This window comes from Furipterus horrens, unplaced genomic scaffold (genome assembly GCF_987537825.1).
Source record: "Furipterus horrens unplaced genomic scaffold, mFurHor1.1.pri manual_scaffold_5, whole genome shotgun sequence".
Lineage (NCBI taxonomy): Eukaryota > Metazoa > Chordata > Mammalia > Chiroptera > Furipteridae > Furipterus > Furipterus horrens.
The window spans coordinates 138,411,938-138,434,258 of NW_028327175.1; the positions used below are offsets into that span (position 1 = coordinate 138,411,938).

The following is a 22,321-nucleotide window of genomic DNA, read 5'->3' on the forward strand; positions in this document are numbered from 1 at the left end:
TTGCATGACTTATCTACAGAGCATGAGTGGCTCACTTGCAGAATCAGACATTGCTTTTTAAAAGGACAGTTGTCATTCTCGGAAACTGGGTAGCAAAACCATGAATAGTGCAATAGAGAGGCCAGAGAGAAATTGGAAGAATTTCAGGATCTCTCTCTTTCTCTCTCTCTCTTTCTCCTATTTAGTGCTCATAAAATTACAGAACACATTATTTTCTCATGGTGTATTGATTGAAGAAACATGCACATTGATTTTGTAGAACAATTTTGTTGAATTGTTGGCTGAACTTTTAAGCCTGAAACAGGAAATCCTAATGGAAACAGCTCTGATCAGTATGGATTTAGAAGTATGTTTGGATTCTTACAAGCACTACTTTTCTGTGTGTATCATTTGTTATTCTGTGTACCCAATAGCCCGAGAAACAAGACTGTGATAATGAGAGTGATGATGTGGAGAGTAATTTGTTACTCCCTGCTGGCATCGCCCTCCGGTGGGTGACCTTCATGCTGAAAATCTACCGAGCAGAAGATATCCCCCAGAGTATGTATTGATTCCATCCTGTCCCAGGATGTCAGTTATTTGCATGATTAGATGTGTTGTTAAAAATCGTACTCTGGAAAGGGATTGGTGCTCCCCATCATATGTTTTTATCTTCTTTCTTAAAGGCCTTCGTGAACTTATTTTCATTCATTCTGGCCCCATTGCAAGCTACCTGAGCTGGTTCCTGAGGTAGCCAATTGGTCACTGATACATGGTTCTTGTGGAGCCTTTTGGCCCATTCTACTCCATCCCTTCTTTCTTCCATGTTCCATATCTTCTCTTTGTTCTAGAGAATAATAAAGAGAGGTCCTCAGTCTGCACTTCTAGCTCCTTTCATCCTGAATGAAAATGTAAAATTTTATAAATAAATGTGTTTACTATCAGATTATTTAAAATGGCTGAGCAAAGAGTGGTTAAGTGCCAATAACTAAAAGTCTGTCACTATTGTATTATGAGATATCTGTGTTAAGAGATTAGATGCATTTAAGATTCACAGAGACTAGTGCAGTTAGTCCTCTGTCAGTACTGAGGACCCAGCATCCTACCTGCCTGGCCGGGCCTGTGTGCCTCCTGCGGCCCTGGGACAAAGGTCTCCTCTGCAAGTCCCCAGGGGGCAGCACCCACTGCTCAGGCCATGGATCTCTTCAGGATTGGCTACTTTTCCTAGGAAACCCCTCCCTTTTTAAAGACCCTAAAATGCATCCCTATACCATCTTTTCCTCAGAAATATCTTAAATGAAGTAAATAAATTAAAGCTTGCATTAAAATTCCTACCTGTTTAATTGATCTCTATTCATTTTTTAGTTTGTTAAAGCAGCTATCTGCTATTCATAACTGATTAAATGTGTTATGATTATGTCAAATTTTCTTGAATTTCTGTGAAAAACTCAGATGACGCCTGTATCATTTTGGCCTAAATTACCTTTTCCAAATTTAAACCAGGCCCGAGTTTAAGAACTGTCTCTTAGCCTCTGAATGGATTTTTATTTCTACTTTTTCCTCAATAAATCATTGATTCTCAACATAGTAATTTACAGTTTAATTTTCAAGGTGCTCCTATTGATTTTAAAACTCTGTGGGGAGGAAACATTTTCTCTCTTAACTAAGACACAAAGGATTTCTGCAATACACTGCTACTTTTGAGAATAATTTTTGTGAGAACTGTGTTCATGCACAGGAGAACATTTTTAATTTTGTTGAATGATTTCTATTCTTTTAAGAGAATTAGATTTAATTTCTGCCATGTGACATGTTACTTTTCCAGTGGACGATGCCTTCTCTCAGACGATAAAGGAAATATTTGGAGGGAACGCAGATAAGAAGAACCTAGTAGATCCCTTTGTAGAAGTTTCCTTTGCTGGAAAAAAGGTTTGTACGTTATCTAAAGGCGGATGCCTCTAGAAACAAACACATAAACCACTGTTCTTCCCTTGAAGTGAATTCCTGCTAATTCTTTGTTAAAGTGGCCCCCTGATGAGTTAGGCACTCTGCAGGAACACAGATTATCTGAGTCTGAACGTGCCAGACTTCTCTCCAGGTTTGTTTTGGAGTGGAAAGTATGCAGGACTCAATTCAGAAAATTAAATCTTTTGAGAAATTAGAATAGCAAAAGAAAGCTACCACCGAATTATTTGGATTATTTCCCAGGTCCAAGATTATCTTAATCTTAGGCAAGCTCCCTAGCCAGCAGTAATAATCCCTGGTAAATGTCCTAGAGGCTAGCCCCACAAAGCCCAGCTGCCCACCCCAGTCATGTGTCTCCCCTCCCAAGCGCCAGTGAGCTGCTGGAACTGGGGAGTCAGGCAGGGGAACCCCATCCTGGTCCTCCAGGGGGACTCTTGGAATAGGAACACCTGGAAACACCACTTTTACCTATAGAGATGGTCAGAGATTTGAAAGTGGGATTCCATAGTAGCATAATACCCTACCATGGGCAATTGTAGGCATGAAAGACTAGTATCTTCTATGTAGTTGAGCCCTTTATTTGTGAAAGTGAGATTTGGCAAATGATACACACATGGACTGAGTTATTTCCTAAATCAATGGAGAGCGGCAGAAAGCCCTGAGTTCTGGAGTGAGATGAGGCCTGATTTAAATTCAGGTTTCACCCCACTCTGTAGGCAGTTAAAGCAAATGCCTTAACCTCTGAATCTCAATTTTCTGAAATATAAATGGGAATCATAATAATCTCATAGGAATTTTGGAAAAGGTTCATTAATTTGAGAAGTAAGTATTGGGAGCCTATTTAATATCAGATTACTGTCCCATGTGCTGGGATACAGAATTAAGCAAGACAGTCAGTCATTGCTCTCATGGAGCTTCCTTTGTAATAGGAAGGACAACAGTAAACAAGCTAACACGTAATTGAATAATTTCAGGTACTGCTAAGTACAACACAGAAGATAAAGCAAGGAATAAGGAGTGATTGGCATGGGGAGTTGAAGGTGTATTTAGCTAGGATATCATGTGGACATCTTTGAGGAAATGATATTCGAGTGGAGGCCGGGATGATGCAGGGATCTGGGATGGGAGAGCTTCCAGAGGGACAGAGTAGCTGATGTAAAGGCCCCAGGGAGGAGACACATTTGGAGCCAAAAGAACATCCAGGTGGTGAAGTGGAGTGAGCAAGGGGAAAACAAAGAGGTGTGGTCAGAGAGATGTGGGGGGTGGGTTAGTAGGGCTTTATTGGTCAGAGGAGGGTTCTGGACTTGATTCTTAAGTGTAAGTGGGGAGCTCATGGCAGACGCTACACAGGGGAGTGACCTGAATGTGAGGAAGTGGGAGAGGAAGTGAAAATCCAGCCAGGAGCCAACTGCAGGCGTCTGGGAGAGCTCAGGATCACGTGAAGATAAGGGTGTCAGGATTTACTCACTCATGGATTGGATGAGGCAGGTGATGAGGAGAGAGAGAGGTGGCTGACTTCATTGCAAGCCTGAGCCACCTGGTGAATGATGCTGGAGAGAATGAGACAGGAGCCAGTCTGGGGAGAAGGGAGAGGGGTTAGAGGGCAGGAGCAACAGAACCGTTTGGACACGTTAATGAAGAGATGCTTATAATAGGCAGTCTTTGGTAAATGCTTTATAAACATTAATTTTGCATCATTACACTAGCATGATGTTAGAAATCTGGCAATTGAAAATAAACTTTTAGCTCATAGAAGAAGCACAGATTGTTATTAAACCCATGTCATATTTTACCAAATCATTATGAAGGGAAAGAAACTTTAACCAGGTTACTAAGTATATAAGTAAACTGCTAGCATCATAATCTAGTATGCATATATTGTAAACTTTTAGAAATTAGAAACTTGAATACCTACTGTTTTACTTTGATGATTTTACAGGTTTGCACAAATATAATTGAGAAAAATGCAAACCCAGAATGGAACCAAGTCGTTAATCTTCAGATCAAGGTTTGACTTCTCTTACTTTCAGAAAAAATAAGAATACTTAATTTAATAGTTACTGAATAAATTGAGAAATAACTACATTTTTTCTATTTTATTTTTAACAGTTTCCTTCAGTGTGTGAAAAAATAAAACTAACAGTATATGACTGGTGAGTTAAAAAATAGACTTGAGTCTAATTCAAAATTAGAGGATTAAACATTTGGATATTAAGGAACATTACTCTAGTTCATTAACTCTTATATTTCAGTATATATTCTTTTCTTCTAGAGGGAAGGAATAAACTGTTCTTGCAATTAGATTTTTTCTTTAAAAATAATACAGTATTCCTTCACTTATTGTGGGTATTATGGTCTAGGACCCCCACCCCCCATGATAGGTGAAAATCCATGAAGTAGGAACCTTACATTTATTTTAGTATTTATATATACTTTAAGGCTTTATAAACCCTACCCAAACACTTATAAACTGTCCCCTGTTCCTTATTAACCTTTTCCACACTTTTATAAACTCTACTTATGTTCTTAAACATATTCTACACTCTTTTTTAAATATTAACTAATTTGTTTGTTTATTTATTTATTTATTTTTAGAGAGAGGGGAAAAGAGAAAGAGGGAGAGAAACATCACTGTGTGGTTGCCTCTCACTCGCACCCCCAACTGGGGACCTGATGTGCAACCCAGGCATGTGCCCTGACTGGGAATCAAACCAGCGACACTTGGTTCACAGGCCAATGCTCAATCCACTGAGCCACATCAGCCAGGGTTATTATTCTACACTCTTAAACCTACATAACTTTAACAATATACATATACAGTACCTCAAAATCCTGCGATATAGCAAAAAATCTGCAATAAATAATTAAATATAATGTTTTTTAAAATCCCGCAATACAGTGAGGCCACGATAAGTGAACTGCGATATAGAGAGGGACTACTATTACTATATTGTTGCAGAAAAGTTTTGAATATTAGTTCAACTGTTCATAAACAAAAAGAAAAAAATTATCTGAAAATGCCCCAAATAAGAAATTAAATACCACTAAGCTATCCAAAATAGACCTCAGAAATGGAATAAACCATTTCTTGGGTCGTATCACTAAAACATTTTGTTATTATTGTTAGAAAGGAAAAATGGTCAGAGCTACCTATCTGAATGCAGGGAATTCTTTGAAAGGCTATGATGAAATTATTAGTAACCAACCTCCATTCTTGGGTAAGTTCTACTTAAATGGGGCATTCACTTGCAGCCTTTAGCTCCCTGAGTGTCGAAATGGCAAATATCATCATCGTCATCATTATCAGTGTTTATGATGTTAGCTACTGTATTTTGATCCTACTAAGTGTCACGTGTGTGCCTCATACCTTACCTACCTCATTCCATTTAGTCTTTAGTCTATTATTAGTTTATTTTACAGATGGAAACACTGAAGCTCAGGGGGGTTCAGGTAACTTGACCACAGTTACTCACATATTTACTCAGTTGGGCCTCCTACTGTCTGGCCTTAGTTTTTCCATTAGTTAAGTGTATTTGACTTCCATGTTAATATCCTCTTGGTACTATGGCAACAAGGGGCTTTGGGAGGAGAAAAGTAGGCTTCATTTTGTTCAATTAATTAATCTATTCACTTAATTGAGAGCCATGAAAGGGCCTGAAGACAAAATGTCCTTTCCAGTGAGTGAGCAAGTTTTAAGGCACTTAGGACCCTCAGGTGACATTCTGAAGATGCTTCAGGAGTCTCAGGAGTGTGGGTTTGAACCCTGCATAGCTCAGGCAACCCTCTGGCCTGCAGGCTCAGCCATGGGCTTATTGCTAATGGAGCCATCTCAGCATTGCCTGTGATCACTGCAAAAGTAGCGTTGTTTTTTTTTTTTTTCTGACCTAGTCTGCCCTCTCCAAAGCAATAGTGCAGATTAGGATGCACAGAGAGACCCTGTTTAACTGGGGAATTCTTGGAACTGGATCTTAGGTTACTTACCCTGTAGGATATTTGCACAATACCTTGAGCAAAAGCTAAGGATCCTTTAAATTTAACCCTCTGGCTAAACAGAAAAATGCAAGCTCTCATGCCAGCTCTGTTTAATTAGTCACTTTCTATAACCTAATATTATTATATACTATAATCATATTATATGTAATATATAGGATGAGGCAAAAGTTGGTTTGTGAAACACAGTTTATTCTTGTACTATTAATTATTAATTATTAATCTACTTTTGCCCAATCCTGTATATCATATATAATATTTAATATATATTATACTATAATATAGCCTTTCCTCCCTACCATAGGGTCCTAAACTTCAGAGTGGGTGTTCCATTAGATAGAATAAAGAAGAGGAGGAATTAAATAGAGAGGATGTTATTTGTATAAACCTTGTTTATTACACCTATTATGTGTCCAGCTAGAAACTGTTTCATGAGTTAGGCTCACAGACTAAGATACCCATGAAATATACACAAAGTTACATATACTTATAGTGGGAAAATCTGTACCATGTAAATAATAAGATTTAGGTTTTAGGCAAGCAACTGTAGTCAGAAAAATAGCATCAATCACATAGTAGTGCTCAATAAATATTTGAATTGATATAGCCCATAGTAGTTATTAAACCATCATAGTATTGAATAACTAGTATGAACATGATAAAATAAGTTATGCACTTATTCTATGTAATATGATTATATTACATGCACTATGTAATGTGCCTAAACTTGATTCATTCATTTTATCACAACAGTATTGTGTCCATAGGCAGATCTCATGACCTCTGTAAAAATCTCAGTTCCCATAACTGAAATGACTTGTCTGACTAGATCAGTGTTTCTTAAAGGAGTTTGGAATGCAGTAGTGCTATATTGTGGTTCACTTATCGCGGCCTCACTGTATCGCCGGATTTTTTAAAATATTATATTTAATTATTTATCGCGGATTTTTCGCTATCTCGCGGGATTTTGTGGTACTGTACAGTAAATACTAAAATAAATGTAAGGTTCCTACTTCGCAGATTTTCACCTATCGCGGGGTGTCTAGAATGTAATACCCGCGATAAGTGAGGGATCACTGTACAATCTGCATCAGAATCAATTAGGAAATACATTGAGTTGGTCAAAAAGTTTGTTTAATTTTTTCTGTACAATGGCTCTGGTAGTGCTTAGTTGTCTTTAGCTTCATTTGAAGCAAATTTGTTAGATTATATTATGACAGCTGTCATATCACGTGCATTTAAAAAACTTATCAAAATTAGTGAATTTTTGTGTAGCCATTTTAATATTGAAGATGGAAGAAAAGGTCCAACATTTTTGGCACGTTATGCTTTATTGTTTCAAAGGTAAAAATGCAACTGAACTGTGAAAAAAAGCTTTGTACAGAGTATGAGAAAGTGCTGTGATTGATCAAACATGTCAGAAGTGGTTTGCAAAGTTCCTTGGTACTACTGACATTTTGGTCAAATAATTCTTAGCTCTGGGGCTGTCTTATGCATTGGAAGATGTTTGGCAGCATCCCTTGCCTGTACCCACTAGAAGCCAATAGCAGGAGAGAGCCAACATACTCAAAATATCCAGATCAATAAAGTTATTAGTGAAAATGAAAAATGTGTCTTTTATGAAGAAAACCAAACAGACTTTTTGGCCACCCCATCACTTATTACAAATGCAGATTTGTTCATCACTCTTGCTTTTAATAAATCAAAAACTTGAATAGGAGATGAGAGTGGGAAGTTTCCAAGTGATTTTTTTTAAGTGCAATGGAGTTTTATGCTCACTGGACAGGATGATTTCTGAGGTCCAGGGTCTTTTCCAATTCTCTCTCACTATGAAGATATATCCTTGTAGGTGGAGGCTATAACCTGTTTTTTTACACAGGGACCGTCTTACCAAAAATGATGTAGTTGGAACAACATATCTTCACCTCTCTAAAATTGCTGCCTCTGGTGGAGAAGTGGAAGGTAAGTCACGCAGCAGAGCTGGAACAAGAGAGGGCGCAGAACTTCTGCAGAAGGAATGAACTGGGGTGGCTGCCTGGCAATGGACTTGGTTTCTTAAGTTAAAGTCAAATGTGATGAGCCAGCCTAGTGAACCATTTTAGGGATGTTTGAGTGATGACCAGCAAAACGACTAGTTAGTAATTAGTAATTAAGGCAGTTAATAGTTTGAAGATTTTAGCTTTCTTGATTCCATCCAAAAATTCTTTCCCAGTAGCTATTTTATAAATTTTTCAGTGTCAATACAGAGTGCTTAACACCTTAATTTTTAGAGAGGCCTTGAAACAATTCCGCCATAATATTCCCTTTCATAATTGACTTCCTTGGCAGGAACAAGGAGGTCAAATGACGATGAACCATATAATCTCTGCTCTCTAAGATAATGTACATTTTGTTTTCATGCTAACAAGCACTGATAACCAATACACTTTTCTTTTTGTTGTTTTCCATACCGAGAACTAATTGCCTATATCTGGAATTACTGTTTCTGTGCATATGTCAGAAATTATAACAGAGAATGAAGGGGAAAAAATTAAGATTGTGAGAGAAAAAAATTGTGAAATACATTAATAATATCAGCAGTTTATTTATTGCCTAAATAAAAATAATAAAAATTCTTATAATTGCTAATAGATTAAACATGTTGAGTAAAGTGAGAATTTGAGAATTTAAGATGCTTCTCACCCTCATCTTGTTCAAAAGAGGACTTAATAGGCTTTGTTTTTTAAAAAATATTGTTAAACCAAACAATAGCATGAATAAGAATCTGGAAAATAATAGAAGTATGGTGAAGAAGCTATAGATTTCCTCTCTCAAGAAGAAAAAAAGGCAATTAAAAATTCTGAGAAAAACAAAGGGCTGAACAAAGCAGATACAGTCCAATTATAAAGTCATATGTGGCATTATTTTAAGCAAATGGTAGCAGTTAAGAAAGATTTCATATGAACGTTCTCTGTTGAGTGGCATAGGGGACCATGCTGCTGGAACAGTGAGTAACAAAGGAAATGTAATTACAACTCTCCTTCTCTGCAGAGAACAGTATTTATATGGTTGTTATAATGTAAACCCTATTAATTTTTTTTATTAAGCCTATAGTCCAAGCTCTAAACAGAATGTAACTTTCACTGCCCATTATAATGTAAAAGTAAAAGTATAGAAGGCAGAGATTAGAAGTGAAGGAAGGAAGCAGAGTAGAGGGAAAAGATAGGTCGACTACTAGCCTCTCCTTATCAAGTGAGGAATTCAAATATAAAGACTGGATGAAATCATTGCTTAGATAAAGATTGGTTAAAGACTAGATTAAGTCTATTAGTTACTAAACTCATTTCTTGTTAGCAAGAAGTTATAATTACCTAAAGATAATTCTGCAAGAAATATTGACACAAGCATTTTTTTCTTAGTGATATGGCGGTAACAGCTGTTAATTCGATAAAAACAGAAACCAGAACAGTTTCAGCCCCTGTCTCTGAGGTCTTCTCTCATTGCCTGCCCTGCGGACAGTCTGTTACAGGGTCTCAGAAGAACAAAGAGCAGCAGTCATCTCCCCAAAAGAATCAAATAATGAACCATAAAATACAGGCCTTTGCTTACACAGCCTGAGGCTGCATTAACTTGGATTTTCTGGCCTTGGTGCCAACTAAGCCAGGCATAAGACAAGTAAATGCTTTATTAAAAACACGAAATAGAAGCTCAGATACCTGGCGGCCCTGGGACTGGAGAGATTGGGTTATTTCATGTTGTCACAAAGTATTCAGCCATTTTGCATTTAACCAGTGAGATTTGTATAAATTACAGAGGTGTCTTGTGGCTTGGGTCTGAATTTGGGATTTTTCTGGTGTTGCTAAACCACTTACCTAGCACGGGATTTGGTTAACATTTTCAATGTCTCTTTTATAATGCTGTGTTTCTTTTGTTGTTTAACCAATTGTATTTTTGCTATGTAGATTTCTCATCTTCGGGATCTGGGGCTGCACAGTATACAGGTTTATGCTTTGTAATTTTGTTATCCTCTAAATCTTCCTCTTTGCTATTATCTTACTAAGACTTAATTGGTTGGTTGCTTTTAGAGCCTTTTCTTTTTTTTTTTGACATTGTGCTGTGTTAAAGTAATTTTTGTATTAGTGCTGTGTAGTTGTCCTATGTGACTAAGCTTAAAACAAATGTGCTAACTGGGCATTGCTACATGTCTCATGTTTTCACCTAGATGCAAACCATCTTGTTTGGCTTCATTGTAAATAACTGTTTGTGAGATATAACATCTTTTTTGTTATTGTTGTTAATGTTCAATACATAGAGATATGGGTCACTAAATCAATTGTTCGAAATGTATGAAATAACTTTCAACATGGCTCTCTAGGTTGAAAGATACTATTTTCCACTTTGTACCTTGAAAGTCTTCATCTTCCAAATATGAGGGACTGTAACCTGTCCTTCTATTTGCACAGCTCTCACCATTCTTTGCAAGTTTGCACAATGCTTTCACACTTGACCATCACAACGCTCTCAGGGCACATGTCGTTGTTCCCCTAACAGATGAGGCTGCTGAGGTTTAGAGAGGTTTGTCCTCTATCAGATCCATGCAGCTCTTACATTTCCCCATATTTACCCACAATCTGCTTTGACTCCTGTTACTTCCTAACTTTGCCCTCAGTGCCCCTCACCAGGGAGTACTCTTGCTAAGACCAGGTAGCGGAAATGAGGAGCATATTGGCTGTTCATCAGAGACAGAATGTAGTGCATCGGGACTTCATGCTGCTTGTGAATATCATACGGTCTTAAAACTTACAGGCAGTTCATTGTTATATACACAAATTTTAAATCTCGTATATATTTTAACTTGAGACTAAATGACATTTTGGGGGGAACAAAGTTACTCTGAGGTACATCATTTAAATGACTTTCCAAAACAATACAACTTTTACCCTAATTGCCAATGACATGTTTATTATGATACCAGTTATAAACTTGCAAAAAATGTGAAGAGCATCTTTAAAGTCTTTGTATTCTTTCATTTGAATAACATTATTTTTTTAAAGAATAACATGTTTACGTGAACTATCCTAGAATACTTTGTTTAATATTTAATAACAATAAGAAAGGGTAAACGTGGCTCATCTCACGAGTGCTTGTGATTTCCATTAATACAACTAACTCACCAAATGGAGGAAAACAGTCTCACCCCGCTAACTAATAACTAATATTTATTTTAACATATTAAGTGTTAAAATGCCTCAAATCTAACGATGATGTTATTTCTCAGTAAATACAGGAGAAACAGAGGTGGGCTTTATTCCAACATTTGGACCTTGTTATCTGAACCTTTACGGAAGCCCCAGAGAGTACACGGGATTCCCAGACCCCTATGATGAGCTAAATACTGGAAAGGTTAGTTTCTCAATTAAGGTTTGTTGTTAATGAGATTCCTTCTTATAATTGTTGTAATTAAGTCTCATATTTAGAAGGTCTTCCCCCATACACACACACACACACAGAACTACCACATAACTGATCGAATGTTAGAGGATAGAAGTCTCACACTCCTCAAGTCTTAGAATATAAGAATAAGGCTCTGGTGTGGCTCAGTGGGTTGGGTCCCACACACTGAAATATCACTGGTTCAATTCCTGGTCAGACACTCGGTCGCCACTGACTGGGGGCATGTGAGAGGCAAACTGTTTCTCTTCCTCTCTTTTTCCCTCACTTCTCCTCTCTCTAAAAATAAATTTTAAAAAATCTTTTTAAAAAAGGAATAGGAAAGGATCCTGGAGGTCATCTGATTTGGTCATTGCCAATGCCTAGCATGGCCATTCCCCTCCTCCTATGCTTAGGACAGATGTCAATAATCAATGCTGGCTCTCTGCCAATAAGCAAATGTGGCTGCCTCAGAATCTGTTCAATGGCATTTTCTAGAAATTGACCAAATTATTGGAGGCGACATGCCTGATGAGGTAGCTCTTTGTTACTTCTGATACGATTCAACTTCTTAATTTCGTAGGTGAGGACATGGAGACCCAGAGATGGGAAGTGATCTTTCTCGTACATTAGAAGCCAAAGTAGAATCTTTTAGTTACCTCCCAAAACCCAGAAAGGGACTGAGGTAGAAAGAAAAAGCTTAAGATAGAGGAAGGCCGAGCACTGGCTATGGAGGTTCTACGTACAGAAACAGCAGTTATTAAGCTCCTCAGTAGTTTTCTGTCTTTTTTTTTTTTTTTTTTTGTAGTCTTGTTGAATCAACCATTTGCACAATGCATGTACTATATTCTGCAGGTCAAAAACAAGTAAATACTTTATAAAGTTGGCAGGTGATCATTTTTCCAGCTAAGAGCAAGAAACTTTCCTGCTAAAACAGAGGATCTGAGTCAGAATCACTCTCTAAAGCACAAAATTTGATGGTCCACAATCTCAAATAGCTAAAACTCTTCTCTCATTTTGAAAAAGGCCATTCCTGTGAGCAATGAATCAGATCCTCCCTTCCTCACCAGAAGATTCTGTTGCCAACACTGTGGGGTATGGTGGGCAGGAGAGGGAGGAGTATCTGATATTCATCCTCACACTCAGCTGCACCCAGAACATCTTCCTCCTTTACTTCCTGGCTACTGTGAGACTTGCCCTGGTTGCCAACACAGCAGCCATCCCATTCCATGAAGTAAAGAAAAGGAGCCAAGTTACTGTAGATAAACACAGAACTGCTCTGCTGATGCGGGGTGAGGGAGACTTTGGTCCCTCCACTGCCACCCCCCCAGCCTCTGGGAACCCCTTTGGATCTTCAAAACCCTCTGACCTCAGGCGTGGCTAAGATCTCTTTCAGTCCCAGCTCTCCTGGCTCTCTTTGGGATGCTACCTGAAATCATTGGCTCTTTTTTTCAGATACCAAAACCTAAATCCCGCTGAGAGAGTTACCGACTGATTCATTTCAGAGGTTCAGGCTGTGGAAGGATAAACTTTTTGTAGCTGGCTTAGCTGGAGTAGAGAGACCATTCTGTTTGCTGTTGTTCATGTCTAGAAGATTAATCATGTGTTGTTGCCTTTCAGGGAGAAGGAGTTGCCTACAGAGGCAGAGTCTTGGTTGAATTGAGCACTTTTCTTGAAAAGACACCACCAGATAAAAAGCTTCAGCCCATTTCAAATGATGACCTGCTGGTTGTTGAGGTAAACGTTGGAGTGTGGATAATGCTTAGTATAGAAAAGGGAGTTTTAGAGGATTGGTATTTAGAGGGCTAGCTCTGGCCTGCCTGAGCAAACAGGCCCAAGGGAGATATCCAGGGACTGAAGTGTCCCTGGAGAGAGACCTGAGTCACACCAATTGTCCTTCATAGCCCTCTGACCTTTCTACAACTGCCCAGGGGCAGGGTGGTGGTGGTAATAAGACTTGTTTCATCACCTGGTGTTAGCCATGTTTAGTAAACAGAGCAAAGATGGCAAGTTGGGCAATTTTCTTTGGCATTTCGTCTCCTTGACCCTTAATGTTCCATGCCTTGTTGACTCACAGCTACCTTCAGGAGCTACAGTGTTAGCTGCTACCCTTTATCCTGCTCGACTATTCACCTTTCCCCAAATTCACTTCTGAAACTCAACCCTATACCAATTTCATCTACAAGGTGCAGTGGTCTGGTCATTGATGATCAAGCCCCAAGGCCCTAAAAAGCTAGGAACACCCATCTGTGTCCAATAGACCATAATTTGCATGCTTTAATGTGGTTGTAGGCAGTTTTGCCCCAAGGCTCCTAAGGAAGGGCCCTAACAAAAGCTAAGGCTCCAGACTTCCCTAAACGGTGTTGATCCTTCCTACTTCTCCCCACACCTTGTGTCCTGTGGGCACAGGTGAAGGGGGGCTGGAGGGAAGAGCTGGGGGAAGGGCTGAGTTCTCAGGTGCACCACTGTAGGACAGCTTGCTCTGGGGCAGGTAAGCACATGGTAGGGCCACCCTCCTTGGCGTCTGGACCTGCAAAGTGGTCCAAGGAGTGGCTCCATCTTGAGCCACTTGCTCAGTGTGTTTCCACTCATTTGGGGGTTGTAGTGATGGTCAGAAGCCTGAATTACAGTCTCTGAGGCCAGAACCTCTCGGGTGAGCATCCTATCAAGGCTTCTGCAGGTGACTGAAGCTATTCATGGGGAATTCCAGAGATTTCTAATGGAATCCTGGCCCTGTGGAGGTGTGCAGACGGAGCCAACCCAGCCAGAGGCAGCCTCCCTGCTCCTTGTGCACCATCTCTGTTCCCTGCAGCCCCTGCATTAATAGAACTCCATTAACTAATCACTTTTTTTCTTGGCCCTGACTCAGCCTCAAATTATTTTATGTTTTTGCTCCTTCTCTTCTCTGATACCATCCAAATTATTTACAAAACAAAAAGTTATGCTGTATATATAAATTCTGACTAATACAAATAATTTCCTACTTTGTTATTTTCGTACAACAATTCAAACCAAATCTAGAATTTCCACAACATTCCTGAATCATGGATAGTTTAATTGTGGGTTGCTAATGGCACTCCTATCAAGTGACAACAGTTTCCCAAGCCCCTCTCTACCAAAGTGACAGTAGACTAAAGTAGGGATGCTTTTAAATTCACAATATCAGTAGAATCTCGGAAAGTGGGGCCTAAATACAGTAGTCCCTTGCTATATCGTGGTTCACTTATCGCTGCGGCCTCACTGTATCGCAGGATTTAAAAATATATATTTAATTATTTATTGTGGATTTTTTACTTTATCATGGGATTTTGCGGTACTGTATACGTATGTTGTTAAAGTTACGTAGGTTTAAGAGTGTAGAATAAATGTAAGGTTCGTACTTCGCGGGCAGGGTTGGGGGTTCTAAACGTAATACCCGCAATAAGTGAGAGAATACTGTATAAGTATATTTTAAAGCTCTTCAGGTAATCCAACATGCAGCTAAGGTTAATAACCAGTGTTTCAGAAAAACTTCCAGAAAATATTGTGTCTCAGAAGGGCTTCTGATTAACTACTGTTGGAAGTTTCAATTATACCATGTTGAAAATTCTTTTAACCAAAACTGAGATTTTGTTAACAATGAGATATCTTAGGGTTCAAAACAATAAGCTGGAGTCACTGTCAAACATTCTTAAAATGGTCTTGAAGAAGTTAAAAATAGAATCACTATATGATCCAGCAATCCACTGCTGTACAGAGACCCCAAAGAATTGAAAGCAGGGACTCAAATACATATTTGTACACCCATGTTTATATTAGCACTATTCCAAATAGGCAAAAGGTGGAAGCAACCCACAAATCCACTGACAGATGAATAAATAAACAAAATGTGGTATATGCATACTGTTAAATTAATTAAACCAGTAGGCCGTTAGACTGAGGTGGCCATGATGCCTTGGTAGCCTATATAAGCAAGCCAAAACCTGAGCCCGTAAATGCCTCAAAGTTAAGGCATCGAAATAAAAAAACAGCAAATCACAAATAGCCAATGTGGCTTTTCCAATCATGTACCACTTAAACTGTAACCAGTCGAATAATTTCCTTGCCTGCCTTCCACGTCTGGTCTATAAAAGCCTTTCCCCTTTCTCCTGACAGTAGAACACTCCTAACCACTTCTGGCTTGTTGCTGCCTGATTCTAATAGATATTTGATCAAATGAACTTAAAAATTTTAATATGCCTTAGTTTGTCTTTTAACAATACAATGCAGTATTCAGCCTGAAAAAGGAAGGAAATTCTCATACATGCTACAATGTGGCTAAGACCTTGAGGTCATTATGCTAAGTCACAAAAAGGCAAATCTTGTTTGATTTCACTTACGTGAGGTGCCCAGAGTAGTCAAACTCACAGACACAGGAAGTAGGTGGGGATGGGGTATTAGTGTATAATGGGTACAGAGTTTCAGGTTTGTAAGTCAAAAATGGATAGATGGTGATAATGATGACACAAAATGTGAATGTACTTAATGCCACCGAATTGTACACTTAAAAATGGTTAAGACGAATGAATTTTACATTATGTGTATATTACCACATAAAATAAATCTCAAAACAGTTGTCTGAGTACTTCTGTAAATGGATGACCACATTCTTACATCATACAAGTCAGAAGACCCAGCCATGATTGTGATTCATTTTATAGAATAAAGGCTGTGGTATGTATGAATAAAGAAGGAAAGAAAAACCAGTTAATAAATATCTTGTAGATATCAAGTCATTTTTATTAGCTCCCTAGAGGTGAAAGGCATCACTGCTTTCGATACTGGTATACAAATTAGCAGCAAGGCAGCAATGGGAAAAAAAAAAAAAAAAACAACACCAAAAAAGTCATTATATGCCAAAGTGTGCTAGCCCTGCAACCTCCAAATCCCAAATCAAGTGACTACAGAACTCAAAGTTCCTTCTCCAGAAGCTTTTGAACTAAACTTGCTATGGTGAGAAATTTGTCACGCAGTTTGAATATTGTCACTCATGGGTCTCGCAAGCTCACCAGTGGAGCGCATAACCAATACACTACAGTAACCGCTGGTGTTCTCACCCCCAAGTTGGGCCAGTGCACAGAGACTGGATCCTGAGCTGGGGACCAGGTCCCGGGCTCTGGGCACGCAAGAGGCACCCAACCAATTGATGTTTCTCTCCCTATTTTTCTCCCTTCTTTCCCCTCTCTCTAAAAATAAATAAAATCTTTAAAATAGATATTGAATAGGTTCACTGTTAATTATTTTTCCACATTTACACATATGGATCTACCTAAATATTTTATAAACTTTCATTCCTTTATATGGGTGTAACATAATGTGTTTAACCAGGGACTTATCAATATTTGTGTTGTTTTCTTTTTTTTTCTCTATTTCAATCAGAGCTGCGATGAACATTCTATCTTTGCCCACTTGAATGAGTATAAGGTTAAACTGCTAGATTCAAGAACATTCTTCACTGGATTTAGTTCAACACTATTATGTTTAGAATTGTATTTGCTAGAAATCTACATGTAAATTAGAGCCAAAGGAGTTTCACTGAACCTTATGCCTGCTTGTACTTTATAGAAATATCAGCGAAGGCGAAAGTACAGCCTGTCTGCTGTATTCCATTCAGCCACCATGTTGCAAGATGTTGGCGAGGCCATTCAGTTTGAAGTCAGCATCGGGAATTATGGCAACAAGTTTGACTCAACCTGTAAACCTTTGGCATCAACCACTCAATACAGCCGTGCCATATTTGATGGTAAGACTGTATTCCCTCCTGTACACGTTTAGAGTGGGTGCACCGCAGGACTAGAAGCATGCAGCCTATGCTGCCTCTGGCAGCCGTTATCTCCAGTATATGGTTAGTGGGGAAAAAGGTTGACTGGGGAAGAGAGGTGGCTAGAGCTCAGGCACTTTTAAGACTTGTGAAACCAAAGCAGCCACAAGCCCTCTGCCAGAGGCTGAACCCGCATGCCCCATCCCATGCCCAGATTTAACACTGGCTCTGTTTTGTAAAGTCACGGATGGCAATTTGTCGAACACTGAGCTACCTGAAAACATCTCCTGCCCATTCCCACCTCTGCCCTACCAGGCCCCAAGTCACTCTTAGATTGAGTAGCTGAAGTGTATGGGACTCCGGCTCAGGACCTGGGAAATCTGACTTCTGGCCTTCGCTCTGTTGTTCCCCAGGACTATGACCTTAGCCATGTCCCTGAATTCTAACCCTCAGTTTCTTCATCTTCTTCAGAGTTGCTGTGAGAATTAAGTAGCTGTATGTGAACAAAGGTGGATTACGAAACAGTCCCTGCTTTTAAGGACTTACCTTCTAGTGTATAAAGTAAATTATAATAGAGGGCAGAGTATGAAAATGTCCCAATAAAGATATTGACAAATGGGTTAAGAGTATAGAGGGAGAGGGGGTGGGTTGGGTGGGGGAGAGAAATTAGGGGAAAAGAGGACAACTGTAATTGAAAAACCAAAAAAAAAAAAAAAAAGAGTATAGAGAAGAGGGGGAGAAATTCTGATAAACTGTTCCAAAAGTTTCATATAGTTTTTACTTAATTTTTATAAAGCAGTGTTAAATATAAAATGTGCTATAAAATGTTGGCTAGTAATTCTTAATCACTCTAAGGCTCTAAATAATACCAAATCCCATGTATCCAGCTAAAGTTATTTTTTTTTCTAAAAAAAACAAGGAAAATTCTTTTTTGCCCCACTTCCTTCAAAATATCCATTTAAAATAGCAGTTTTCAGGGATAAACACATGCAACTTAATCTCCAGTGCTCTCTATATTTTCTGCTGTGTTATGTAATCATCAGTGATATTCAGATGCATGATCCTGAAACACTAAAAATCCTGAAGATTATTTCGTTTGGTTTACTTGGGTATTTCAGAGAGTTTTTCAAAACAGGCTGTGGATGGAACTAGAGAGAATTATGCTTAGTGAAATAAGCCAGGCAAAGAAAGAAAAATACCATATGATATCATCTAATACAGGAAACTAAAGAACAACACAAACAAAGGAACTAAATAGAACAAAGAGCAGAATAGCAGTCAATAGGGGGGAGGGGAGAGGGAGAGAAGGGGGATAAGTAAGGGAAGGGTTTAGTCAAAGAACCCGTATAAATGACTCATGGACATGGACAACGGGGAGGGATATAATTGCGGGAGAGGGGGTGGGTTGGGTGGGGGAGAGAAATTAGGGGAAAAGGGGACAACTGTAACTGAAAAACCAAAATAAAAAAAATTAAAAAAAAACAAACAGGCTGAATGAAAAAGAACTTTCTACCCATTCCTCAGTTGCTTAACTGAATACAATTAAAGAACCCAATCACCCCAGACCATTTCCCAGGCATACAGTTAAACAGCAGCCCAGTTTGCTCGTCTCTTTAATAAACATCTTCATTTTAAGTGTCGATGTTCACTGACCCTCAATGTTCTACACCAGGCAACTACTATTATTACCTGCCTTGGTCCTACACAAAGCCAGTTGTTACCCTGACTTCATATTGGGAGGATATTAGTCATCGCCTGGATGCAGTAAACACTCTCTTGGTCATGGCAGAACGCCTGGTAAGTTTCTCTTTTCTATATTTTCTTTTCACTAGATAGAATAAATTATGTATTAGTTAGGATGCAGCCTAGGCCACTATAACACAAGACCTCAGAACGTGGTAAGCAAGATCAAAGCTGTTTCTTCAGTTACAGAAGAGGCAGGTGATCTGAGGCTGGTGTTGGGGACCCACGCTCTTTCCCTCTTGTTGCTCTGCCATCACTAAGGAGGTGTCATGGTTTCTGGGGGAGAGGCAGCCACTACTATGCCCATCCGGACAGAGGAAGGGGAAAAGAGGGGGAGAAGATGACACAGGTCTTTCCTTTGAAGGGAGAGACCCAGAAGTCCCACACTTGATTTATATTCACTTTCCATTGGATGGAATTCAGTCATATACCCTCATCTCACCACAAGGAAGCTGGGAAATACAGTCTAGGTCTGGGCCAGCATATGGCCAGATAAAGCTTCTCTTATTGTGGAATAGAGGATGGATATTGAAGAGGCCACACAACTCATAGTGTCCACCACAATTCATATGTGAATATGGCGTGGAGCATGGTTCATTCCAATTGAAATATGCAACCCTTCAGACCTTGGCTGTTAAAGTAGTGAACAACATCTCTACTGTGGGAAGAGTTGGGCTCAGAGGAACCAGAGTCTGGCATTTCCTGCTCTTGCTGTAGACTAGAGGAACTCTCCTGTTTGGAGGGTGGGGGTTTACCATGATAAAAGCTGAACAGATGTGGTATTTGTAACTATCCATCTAGTTGACATTGATGAGGAGAAAGGGGACATGGGTCAGATAAGGTTACCAAGTTACTTCTCTCAGGTATCAGTATAAAATCTGTCTAGTATTATTGCTTTGATTTTTAAATTATACATTAGTATTAATTTTTTCTAAGCTTCAACCTCTGCCAGGACTGGAACCGGACATGTGGGGATTCCAGAATATACCTGATCTAAGACTCCATGGAAAAATCTAATTTATGGCAGAAGGACAATATTAAAGGAGAATTTTAAATTTAAGTTAACTTAAGTAAATTGTTCATATCATAAAGCTGCAACTGATACACAGTGTAGTTGTGGTATTAATTCCCAACTCATCATCTCAAGGGGATTAGTGGAGAATTGATCATACCTCTATTCTAGTTATGTTTTGAGTATGAAGGGGATATTGATTGTTTTGAGCTGGTTAATTTTGAGAAGCAGTGGACTTGGGAGACCTCCGAAAATCAAGTAGAAGTTACCATTTGTTACATTTGTAAGGAAATCTCCACCTGTCAGGAGGCGTCCCTCACTGTCAGGCCAGCCTTCACTGTGCAGAAGGCTGGGGCTTACATCTACATAACAACCTTACCCTTGCTTTCTGTGCCTTTCCTGACTGACACGCCATAACAGACTCTCCACCTCCAACATCTTTCTTCTTTAGCTGAAGGTGTTATTTAAGGTGATGTCTTCCATCATTTTAGAAAGTTACTCATTGTTCCTGGGTCTCACCCATGTATACAGTAGGTGTACATGTTATTAAAGTTTAATTTGTTAAATAGGACAAAGAGCAGAATAGCAGTCAACAGTGGGGAGGGGGAAGGGAGAGAAGGGGGATAAGTAAGGGAAGGGTCTAGTCAAAGAACGTGTATAAATGACTCATGGACATGGACAACGGGGAGGGATATGATTGTGGGAGAGGGGGTGGGCTGGGTGGGGGGGAGCAATGGGGGAAAATGGGACAAGTGTAATTGAAAAACAAACAAACAAACAAAAAGTTTAATTTGTTTTTCTCCTGCTAGCAGGCCTCGTGTAGATTTAATTATTAGTCCAGCCAGAGAATATTTCTTTTCTTTTTTTTAAATTTTATTTTAATTTATTTTTTATTGTAGTTCTATTACAGTTGTCTATTTCTTTCCCCTGTTGCTCTCTCCTGCCCTGCCCCCAACCCCCGATCTCACAGTCAGTCCCCTCCCTGGTGTCCATGTCCATGGGTCATTTATACTAGTTCCTTGACTAGACCCTTCCCTTCTTTCCCCCCTTCTCACCCTACAGCCAGAAGAATCTTGAAGGGTAGAGGAAGATTTTTCCTCCCTGACAGCTGTTCAGCTTTTTTCATCTTATTTCTTTTCATCAGCTTTCCCCATGGACCGAAGTGTCCTAATTCCTTGGTAGTCTGGACAGGATGGTAGCTTTCCATGATTAGGACTATTGATAATCATGGTGTGTATTCTCTTGACCTGTCTTTTGGCAGATACGCAAGGTGACTTAATATGTTCTGGGCTTATCTTGTACTGTCCCTGCCCCAGCCCTGGAATCAGCATTTATCCAAGGAGCCCTAGTTCCTGTTAGTGGGAATAGCATGTAAAAAGCAAGAGTGCTCACTACTAACTTAGATGTCATTGCTTCTAGGCCTTCTAAGTGGACAAACTTGCACACATACTCACATGCATATACATGTGTATATCTACTTCTGTATCTATTAATAAATTAAGCCAATGAGTTTCTAAGGATAACTGCAATTCCATTGCTAGTGCCACAGGTTTTACTCTAGTCTTACCTATTTCTGTATTTACCGCTCCCTTCTCCAGCAGTGAGAAACCTGGCTTTCATATCCTCAACATACTTAGTCCTTTATTCCATCCTAAAATCCAAAGATAAACCACTGTTTTTTTTTAAAAAAGCCTAGTTAGAATTTGATGTTTATGATTTTTCTTTCCTTTAAACTGAGACAAAATATTGTGTTGAAAAGTTACTTTGGTTGGTTCAGTGTAGTTACATCAGTCATATGAAATACAGTAGGTTCATTTGTTTCTATTTTATATTCCATTTTAGGGTTCCTTCCCCCGTTTTTGCTGGTTTTATTTTATTGCTTTTTGAATACATTAAGTATTTACTTTGTTTTGTTGATATAAGAAATGTCCAAACCTGTAAGAATTTTTGTGAGTTTATTTGAACCAAACTGATATGATTGTGAGGAAGTAAAATCTCAACAGATTGAGAAAATGCTCCAGAGAATGGCAGTTTTGCATCTTACTTTATACATTAGAATCAGAGGAGGAGGTGTAAGGAGGGTTACTTGAAATTCATTGGTGGTAGATTGGGGAGGTGGGAGAAAGCAAAGGGGAGGGGGTGAATGCCTGAAACTGGGCAAAAAGTAAAATACGGAGATGAATACTTCTTTTACATTGGTGGGTACCGGATCATTAACAATTAATGTTTATAGTACATAGAGGTGGTATGAGGGAGAAGATAATAATGAGGGGTTCTGTGTTCTTTTCTGGGAGATAGTGCCCCAAGGGGTCTGAAAAGGGGGATTACTTTGACATTAGACAGGCTCAGGTAAGGTAAAGATTGACCTTTGTCAAGGAAGATACCAGCCTAGGACGTACTACCTGCCATTACCCACTTGCAGTTGGGAAGTGTTAATTTCAGAC

General features: G+C 39.1%; 1 protein-coding gene across 2 annotated transcripts in view; it reads left to right on the top strand.

Annotated features, from left to right (window-relative positions):
• Nucleotides 1–22,321, top strand: part of MYOF (myoferlin) — a 147,323-nt gene that overhangs the window by 62,326 nt on the left and 62,676 nt on the right. The window contains exons 12-21 of one of the 2 annotated variants that reach the window (XM_090277959.1): nucleotides 414–540; nucleotides 1,805–1,908; nucleotides 3,884–3,952; nucleotides 4,054–4,097; nucleotides 7,814–7,896; nucleotides 9,876–9,914; nucleotides 11,192–11,316; nucleotides 12,964–13,080; nucleotides 16,927–17,104; nucleotides 18,795–18,919. In XM_090277959.1, the coding sequence (XP_090134085.1) occupies nucleotides 414–540; nucleotides 1,805–1,908; nucleotides 3,884–3,952; nucleotides 4,054–4,097; nucleotides 7,814–7,896; nucleotides 9,876–9,914; nucleotides 11,192–11,316; nucleotides 12,964–13,080; nucleotides 16,927–17,104; nucleotides 18,795–18,919 (1,011 nt within the window). The remainder of the gene's footprint in view (nucleotides 1–413; nucleotides 541–1,804; nucleotides 1,909–3,883; nucleotides 3,953–4,053; nucleotides 4,098–7,813; nucleotides 7,897–9,875; nucleotides 9,915–11,191; nucleotides 11,317–12,963; nucleotides 13,081–16,926; nucleotides 17,105–18,794; nucleotides 18,920–22,321) is intronic. The other variant, XM_090277958.1, reaches the window with a different exon arrangement.